Here is a 9,360-nt window from a genome sequence, read left to right on the forward strand (position 1 = left end):
TCCTCAACAGGCAATAGGTTGTATAGTTTCTTCCTGCATTTAAGCTTTGTAGTATCCTCATATCAGAGGTCTACACTCTTAGAATGTTTGTTTTTGCCCTTTGCTTGGCCTGTTCTGCCAGTCTGAGGAATAAGCTTGTTGACTCAGTGGAATTTGTACTAGGACAAGATGGTCTGACTGACCCTGTTCAAGCCCTCACAAGAGGGGCCTGAATGAGCAGGACCAGAGTGACCTCACTACTGCATTGGAGTTCACTGTAAAAGATGGAGATCTGTTTCATGCTCCAAGAGCCAAAACTCAAACATTAAGTTCCACAATGTTGCTACTAGTTACATCGTCATAGAGAGTGACCTTTCATACCATTTTATGCACCACAGTGATCAGGATTGTGCCCACCTACCCCAAGGCAGGTAGGATAGGTAACAAGTTCTTTCCCTGGAGAAGGTGTTCAAGCTCCCTTCTGCTATTATGCCATCCCCACCAATGCACATGCCAAGTACTTTCAGAAAGCCAGAAGCATCATAGGCACATGCTTTTGACATCAGTGCCATAAGGCTTCAGTTTGAACTGAAGCTGAGCTGCATTAGTTGATTGCCACTACAAGATACCAGCTATGATCAAACAAGGCAGTCTACCCTGTTAGCAGAAAGTAGGGGGAGTGGGTGAAAGTTTCCATAAACTGCTTATACTTCCCACCACTTATCAAGTTTGCTTTTGCACTTTAGGAGGTGCTGGGGTGGTCAATGAAGAGCAAGAGAGCATAGGTCTTGAATGCTTTTTTTTTATTGAGAGAGATTAGTTTTACAAGCTGAATTTCCCCTCCATCTCCACCATGCAGCAGCCAGGAGTGACATGAACAGAGCTCCCAGAAGAAGCGCTCCACTGGCCCAGACTAAAATCCAGGATGCTTTAGTGTTCAGAGGCAAGCCTGCCAGAAGAGAAACCTGTTACTAGATATGCTTCCAGCCTGCTCTGGGAAGGATTCATGTGATCAGACATGGCCTCTTGCCCCTAGCCTCTTACTGCTCAGGACAGACCACCCCCCTCAGCTATTAGAATAAATGTTGCCTGAGTCAGCAGATGCCATTTCAGATCTGGCCAGAACACCCATAGGATAGAGCCAATAAGGGTGAGTCAGTGTCAGAGTTTCTGCCCTGGCTCAGTGCCCATGTTCAGGGCCACCAATGTAGTGAAGGTCCCCTTGAATTGACCTTTGTACTACTGGACAGCTCATCTTATGAGCACCTGCCCTTAAATCCAGAGGTTTTAGACCTAGACCTATACCATGACTCAGACACTTACCCAATCTGTCCATGGCAGCTTCTCTCTTTGGCCTGTCCTGGAGGAGAATCACAGGTCCCCTGCTGGTGATGTGGGAAAGGCCATCCTGAAGGTGCTGCCCAGAGCTCCTTCTGCCCCCTGTAAGGCAAGCAAGAGGTTAGCTGTGAAACCCACCATATTCCCATGCCACAGAGTTATCCTGTGTCTGGAGGGAATCCAGAGTTGCCTACTCTGGTCTTTATATCAAATTAGGGTAATGCATTGCTCAGAGTACAACATCCTTTCCCATTTGGGAGCCAAATTCTTTCCTAGATCAGCTCCTGACGGCCACTGCCATGGGAAGTGAAAGTGTAATTACTCCTCAGTATCACAGGGGGTCTGTACCCAGAAGGGAGATTCATGACAGGAGCAGATGAAGTGGAGGACATGCCTAGTTCCTCAGAACAGGTTTAGAGAACATGCCTGCCTGGCACTGTTATCCCATCCTACAGGGAGAAGGGAGGCAGAAAAGCTAGGATACTCACGGGCTACAGCTGGGCAAGAGGTGGTGCAGGATGCTAGCAGGGAGGGTTGGCACACTGAGGCACTGCAGTGCAGGTACACCTAGGAAAGTAGTGAGGTGGTTAGGGCCCTGCTGCTCTTGCAATTCAGAAGAGGCACTGGGGCAGCAAGTTCCATACAGGTTTAGTGGCTGCCTTTGCATGCTTTGTCATGATGCCCTGCTTTTAAGGGTGTGAGGACATGTTTACGTTGAGGAGCCCTCTTCACAACTGAGTGCCTTGGTTATAGTCAATGCACTTCAGAGCCTTGGGATGTTGCCATCTTCCCCTGAATGGGAGGGTTGACCCTGGAGTTGCTCCCCTACCCTTGCAAGGCTTGTTCAAGCACAGCTTGAGGAGTCTCATCCCACATGGATATGTTCTACCTAAACCCATTCAATGGAAGGGAGAGAGTCTGGATGAGACCAACACTGGGAGTTGTAAGCTATAGAACAGCAGGTTAGACAAGGAATGTCACAAGTAGATCTGGTTAGGAGGCCCTCCTCCCCCTCAGGAGGTTTTACCCAACACCACTTCAAGTTAGTCTTAATCTGTAGTCATGCATCAGTTCAACAATAAACTCCATTTTCCTGTGGGAATGGATTGTCTCATGGGAGTTGTAGTTCAGATGCCCCATGCCCTCCCCCCAGACTGGGCTCAGCTCCATGTTTGTATAGCACCTCCCCCTCTGACACCATGGTTTGGTACAATGTGGGATTCACTTGGAACACTGCCTGAGCTTAGAGCAGAGATACAGCCTTGTGCTTTAAGAGTGGTTTTCCCTCTTTCCTAGGAAGGTCAGAGCCTAGTTTAGCTGTCAGCAACTAAAGAACCAGTCTTTCATACATGTAGCAATGTTTTTAGAGCCCTTGCCTGTCCCTGATGCAGGAGCCAGGAGGGGAAGCCACCACCATGATATGTAAGGGTCACTTATTGATTAGAAGTCATACCGGGCCTGTAAATGCCTGCTGGGATGCAGAGTCCATGAAGGTGAAGGTGCTGATGATGAAGCGCTGGTAGTGAGATGGGAACTGCAGCCCTGTGGCAGCATCCATGGGCACCAACTGGGTTTGGTAGTTGTCTCCTGTATATGGGCACCTAGGAATGAGGAATGCAGTACTTAGAAGGGGTCCTACACTCCCCAGCCCAGTGGGGCCCTACACCAATCAGTCACTCACCCATCCACCAAGATTGGCCACTGTGGCTGCTGCTGAGGATTGGCACTGGGAGTGGCCCAGCACTGGTGGAGAACTAGAACCAGGTTTGGGTCAGTTCTTTGCAGCATCCGGACCTCCACATAGATGGGGTCACGTAGGACCTTCACCACAGGGTAGTCTCTGTCTGTGTAGTAGGATCCATAACCCTGCTCTAGAATAAGCCAGATGGACAGGAGTCACTCCATGGAATTAGAGATGCTTAGTCTGACATTTATGGCCTGCATCCACACAGAAGAGGCCCAACTTCAGTGGCAGGGGTAGAAGGGAGAAAAGTGTCTCCCCTACTTTAACCCAGAATGAGAGAGGACAACCCTTTAGGGTGGTCCGGTAGTCTCCAGGAATTAAAGATTAATCTTGATTGTATTCCCTGGATGTTTCATCACATGACAACCAACCAAAATTGACAATCCTACCCAGAGTACATCAGCAGAGCTGCCTTTTCTTACTAGACAGAGGCAAGAGAAGAAACTTTCCCTATAGACAGCAGGAAGTTATTTAACTCCAAATAAATCAGTGTGATGCCATAACCCCATGCCAAGGGCACTCAGTCTTCTCTCCCACCCTCACCTCCCCAGACCCACTACATACTATATTTAGCCTCCCCTCCCATTAAGGCAAGAGATCAGGCATAGACCACAATCCTTCACCAAGTAGTAAGAATGAGACCTGCCCAGGGGCAGGAGAAGAGTTAGCTACCTGTGGCAATGCGCAGCTCCAGTGTGAGGGGGCCAGGCTGGGACACAGCAGGGGGTGGTGGCAGGGTGAAGACTTGGATGCTCACAGGGAGGAAGTTACTGCTGGCAGAGTAACTACAGCGGACACGCAACCTGAGGGAGTGAGAAGCCATCAGGCCTGACAACTAGTCAGGACTAGCCAGCCACTGGGGACATTTAGTTTGATGGTGTAGATGGGCACCAGTCAGGAGGGAGAGGTCATGAAAGCTGCCAGGAACCCCTCCCACCCAGAAGGGGAAGGTTGCAGCCCAATGCCCCCTTAAAAACCCAGCCATTCTGAACAAGTCTCCTACCTCCTTGAGCCTTGGAGGAGACAGGACAGGAAGGGAGTTAGGAGAATCCAGGATAGTGGGGGAGTCTCTGCAGCTCCTGGTAACTGCCATGTAAGGTTTGGCTGAAGGAATATCTGGTCCTGAACTTCAGACACTAGTAAAGTTATCTGAACTGGGATCACTTGAGAAGCAGTTCTACAGATGCAGAGGGGATTAGGAGTGAGCCTCATGTGGTTACCTGAAGGTGCTGTCCCGGGTGATGGATCCCAGACTCCAGGTTCTCACATCCTGATCTGCCACCAGTTCATTTTCATATACACCCATGGCCCCATTCATCTGGATTGGAAGATCAGGCACAGACTATCAGGGTTGGAAGGGACCTCAGGAGGTCATCTAGTCCAACCCCCTGCTCAAAGCAGGGCCAATCCCCAACTAAATCATCCCAGCCAGGGCTTTGTCAAGCCTGACCTTAAAAAACTTCTAAGGAAGGAGATTCCACCACCTCCCTAGGTAACACATTCCAGTGTTTCACCACCCTTCTAGTGAAAGGGTCCTAATAACCAACCTAGACCTCCCCCACTGCAACTTGAGACCATTACTCCTCATTCTGTCATCTGCTACCACTGAACAGTCTAGATCCATCCTCTTTGGAACCCCCTTTCAGGTACGGGAAAACAGCTATCAAATCCCCCTTATTCTTTTCTGCAGAATGAACAATCCCAGTTCGCTCAGCCTCTCCTCAAGTCATGTGTTCTAGTCCCCTAATCATTTGTTGCCCTCTGCTGGATGTTTTCCAATTTTTCCACATCCTTGTAGTGTGAGGCCCAAAACTGGACACAGTACTCCAGATGAGGCCTCACCGAGGCTGAATAGAGGGGAATGATCATGTCCCTTGATCTGCTGGCAATGCCCCTACTTATACATCCCAAAATGCCATTGGTCTTCTTGGCAAGAATGGCCCACTGTTGACTCATATCCAGCATCTCATCCACTAACCCCTAGGTCCTTTTCTGCAGGACTGCTGCCTAGCCACTTGGTCCCTAGTCTGTAGCAATGCATGGGATTCTTCCTTCCTAAGTGCAGGACTCTGCACTGTCCTTGTTGAACCTCAGATTTCTTTTGGCCCAATCCTCTAATTGGTCTAGGTCCCTCTGTATCCCTCTCCCTACCCTCTAGTGCATCTACCTCTCCCAGTTTAGTGTCCTCTGCAAACTTGCAGAGGGTGCAATCCACACCATACTCCAGATCATTGAAGATCTTGAACAAAACCGGCCTGAGGACCAACCCTTGGGGCACTCCACTTGTTACCAGCTGCCAACTAGACATGGAGCCATTGATCACTACCCTTTGAGCCTGACAATAAAGCCAACTTTCTATCCACCTTCTCGTCCATTCATCCAGCTCGTACTACTTTAACTTACTAGCAAGAATACTGTGGGAGACCATCAAAATCTTTGCTAAAGTCAACCACGTCTACTGCTTTCCCCTTATCCACAGAGCCAGTTATCTTGTCATAGAAGGCAATTAGATTAGTCAGGCATGACTTGCCCTTGGTGAATCCATGCAGATTGTTCCTGATCACTTTCCTCTCCTCTAAGTGCTTCAGAGTTGATTCCTTGAGGACTTGCCCCATGATTTTTCCAGGGACTGAGGTGAGGCTGACCTGTAGTTCCCAGGACCCTTCTTTAAAGATAGGCTAATGTAGTGCCATTTTCCAGTTGTCTGGGAAATCAGTCAATGACCCCTCATCTGTGCCCCTTTCACATAGCCAGGTTGGGGACAGATTAGAAGCCAGATAATTTCCCAGTAGGGTTTGGCATGGGATCAGTCTTAGGAAGGAACCTGCCAGTGCACCTGGTTCTTGACCCACACAACTCTGCTGTTCCAGTCTAGTTACCCCATCCCAAACCTTTACCTGGAAAGTAGTGCCACAGGCAGAGAGCGGCAACTGGAATAGGACAAAGGCATTGTTCTTCACCACAGGGACACAGCCAGCACTGCTCCCACTGGCCAGATGCACAGAGTCCAGGATCAGGGGTGGCAGAGTCACATCCCGAGAAACCACAATGGAGAACTGGCCATCTGGAGTGCACTGTGCTGTCACTGGAAGCGAGCAAGTGACAGGTAAAACAAGGCTGGGGAAGTCTCTCCCATCTCCAGGAGAAAAAGTCTTAAAGAGTGGATTGGAAGGCAATAGCTTGGCCTAGATCTAGGCCAGAACCCCACCAAGGTCCACTATACCCCTCCAGGGGACCCAAAGGGGTGAGTACTAGGTGCTCAAAAGGTACATTGACCATGGACTCCATATTAGCCACTGCAGCTCCAACAGGGAATGTGGGGTGGATTCTGGGCCATGAGCCTGGGTTTATTACTATACATGGCAAAAAACACTGAGACAGTCTTATGATGGGTGGAATGTTAGTCTAATATCAGGGTTAAAACTAACTAGCACAGCACAAGGTATGTTGCAAGCCCTATTTAGCCTTCCATGCTAGGCTGGCCAGCCATTCCATGCCCCCTTCCCACAATTACCAGTCAGCTGTATTGGCTATTCATGTGCCTAAAAACTCACCTGTATTGCCATAGTAACAAGGCTTCAACCTATCAGTGGTATTGTAGCAACAGCCTCGTTCTTCGCAGTCTCCCTGTGTAATAGGTGGAGAGGCGCAGGACAGTCTATCTTGGCTCTGGATGGCAGCACAGACACTGGGGCTTGGAGCATCCAGGGCTGAAAGAGACAGCTGGAAATTCGTAAGGAGATCAGAGCAACAGGGAAAGAAAAAAAACAGGTGGGGCAAGATATGAGCCCCTGAGCATATGCCCTCCTGCTGGGGCCTTGAGGGTTGCACTCTGGACCCATGCAAGTTTAGAGGCTCAGTTGAGTTGCTTGGAGGTAGCATGGTCCAGGGTCTCGAGTACCAGGCGAGGGGCTGCCCGCCTCCTATCCCCAAATTCTAATCCTAGCTTTGGCATAGATTTTCTGTGTAGCCTTGGGAAGTCTCCCTGCCACAGTCTTCCCCATCTGTGACATGGAAATGCTTAAAATGGTCTACCTCAGAGGGATGTTTGAGGATTTAGTTTACATAGCACTTCAGACTAGTTAAAATGCAGTGGTGTGGGTAGCTATTATGCAGAACAGATGCAGCCTGCTCAAAAATACTCTGAGAGGCTTGAGTCCAAGACCCAGTCTGCATAATTCTAGACTCAGGCTACATTCATGTATGTTAACAAAAGGTTACGAGTTCTTTATAACTAGGACACCCTGATAAATCTGAGAGTTTGGGGGAGAGGGGGAAATGAGACAGGTGCTGTAGGCTCTACTACAGCTTAGAACAGTGATACTCAGATTGATGCTCAAGAGCTGCAAGTGGCTCTTTAATGAGTCTCCTGTGATTTTGCAGTGCAGGATATTAAAAGGCTGATTTAAAATCAGGATGCTGGTACTAGGTTATTAAACAATTGTAGTTAGTAAAATATTATTTGGATGGGCATGCACACACCCTTAAATTCATCTAGGGCAGAGCTCTGGTAAATAAATACTTTCAACTGCCCTGGAGTTTATACCACAGGAGTTGCTGGGGGGGGGAGGGAGGAGGAGAAGAGGGGGAGGAAGAGAAAGAAAAGCAGCTTCAGGAAATATTAAAGACTTTAAGGTAGGTAAATAAATGAAACAATGAATTTACACTACTAGGGATCTTTTGGGTAGAGTGGATTGCTAATTTGGCTTCTGAACCACTGAGGAGCAAGTATAACTGGCCTAGAACTCCCCAGTACATGACTTGGGTCTCCAGGTGTCAATGCAATACAAATACAATTAAATCCAGGCTCTGAGAAGTGCTGCCAACCAGAGGCATGGTGTGGGATGCACCCTGGCAAAGGAGGATGAGCAAGAACTATGATGATTTTGTGTGCGTCACTGGCCCCCTAATAGCTACCTTGCCACAAGGCAGAGACAAGGAAAACAGATGGGCCTTCTCTGTGTAGGCCTCCCTTAGTGTAACTGGAGCAAAACAGCCATCTTTAGAGAAAGCATTCACTCACCAGTAGTCAAACAGCCAAGTGTGTTTCACAGAAGACACTAGACTCTTACCTGGCTGGGCAGTGGGGCATCTGAGCACCTTCTCTTCATTGAGAGCCCTGTGCTCACCTGCATCTGTCCCTTCAATCCCAACCACCATCAGGTAATTGTCATTCTGTAGAAGAGAAACCCACAGGAGTCAGGACTGAGAGCAGTGTTACAAGAACCCTATGCAGGTACCACAGGTTCACTCACCCATTCATAGACATAGCAACCATCATAGGAAGCATCAACTTTCCTGGAGCCATCTGGAGTCTGAGACACCCAAACCCCACAGGTGGAGTCATTCTGCAGAGTGTGAGACCGACCAACAGTATCTAGGGAACCCCAAGAGGCAAGAACAAGGTGGTCAGTATACAGTACAGAGGAAAGTGGGTGAAGGAGTTATTTAACCAGCTATTATAGCTCTGCAACACCCCCCCCCCCAACTTCCTATAGGGGACAGGGTTTTGGCTAGTCTTAGGGTCTACAAAAGGACTGTAGTAGAAGAGTAGCCTACAGGCACCTAACCCTCAGAGGCTATACCTCTGAATAGAATTGTTTAAGCAGAAACTCTTGACTCATGTAAGCAGCTAGTTAGTTACATTAAGGATGAGCTAGCTATTAGACAAGGCTTGGCTATCAGGCCACAGAGGAGCCAGAGAGCTTCTGTTCCTTCTCAGTGTAACCACATGCTGGTATGGGAAGACACTGCCAGGTTCTTACAGCCTTATCCTCACTTACCCCAAGCAGTCAGTTCATAGGACACCCTTCCCTCCTTGCTTGGAGGCAGAGTGAACTGCAGGCTTTTCCGGCCACAGACTAAGAAGCTAGAGTTCTCTAAAAAAACATCCCAAGTTCCCAATGCCAAGGAACAATACAACACACACAAGAGCACAGCTCCCAAAGGGCAGCCATTCTTCCCTACAGCAGCCATGCTGATTTCCTAGCAGTAACCCATAAAGCACTTACTTTTAGCCTGGCACTTTTATATCCCAGAGGCAGCTATGATTGGGCAGAGCCCAAGAGATAATTCCTGCAGTAACAGTAGTGAAACTAGCCTAGCCCCTCCCCTGAGTTCTATTAACACCCTCCCAGAGCCAGCAGCTGGGGGTGCTCAGACTTATCACAATCCTTTCCTCCTGGAGCTGTAACTTTGGTGGGGGGACTGAGCTGACTGGCACCTCTCAGGAGAAAGCAGGTGTTGTAGCTGTGTTCATATCTCTTTACTTATGAGTTTATTTTATTATTTGCTATTAG

At 48.7% G+C, this 9,360-nt stretch overlaps 1 protein-coding gene across 1 annotated transcript; it reads right to left on the minus strand.

Annotated features, from left to right (window-relative positions):
- Window positions 1–765: 765 nt before the first annotated feature.
- On the minus strand, window positions 766–9,066 carry LOC119841181 (zona pellucida sperm-binding protein 4-like). Its single transcript, XM_038368380.2, has 12 exons — window positions 8,845–9,066; window positions 8,317–8,438; window positions 8,134–8,236; window positions 6,616–6,771; window positions 5,959–6,146; window positions 4,282–4,379; window positions 3,734–3,864; window positions 2,999–3,188; window positions 2,771–2,918; window positions 1,806–1,884; window positions 1,303–1,419; window positions 766–928 (listed from the first exon to the last, which is right to left on the minus strand). The coding sequence occupies exons 1-12, from the start codon at window positions 9,035–9,037 to the stop codon at window positions 783–785; spliced, it is 1,671 nt and encodes a 556-aa protein (XP_038224308.1). The 5' UTR covers window positions 9,038–9,066; the 3' UTR covers window positions 766–782.
- Between the last annotated feature and the right edge of the window lie 294 nt (window positions 9,067–9,360).

Source organism: Dermochelys coriacea, chromosome 1 (assembly GCF_009764565.3).
Source record: "Dermochelys coriacea isolate rDerCor1 chromosome 1, rDerCor1.pri.v4, whole genome shotgun sequence".
NCBI lineage: Eukaryota > Metazoa > Chordata > Testudines > Dermochelyidae > Dermochelys > Dermochelys coriacea.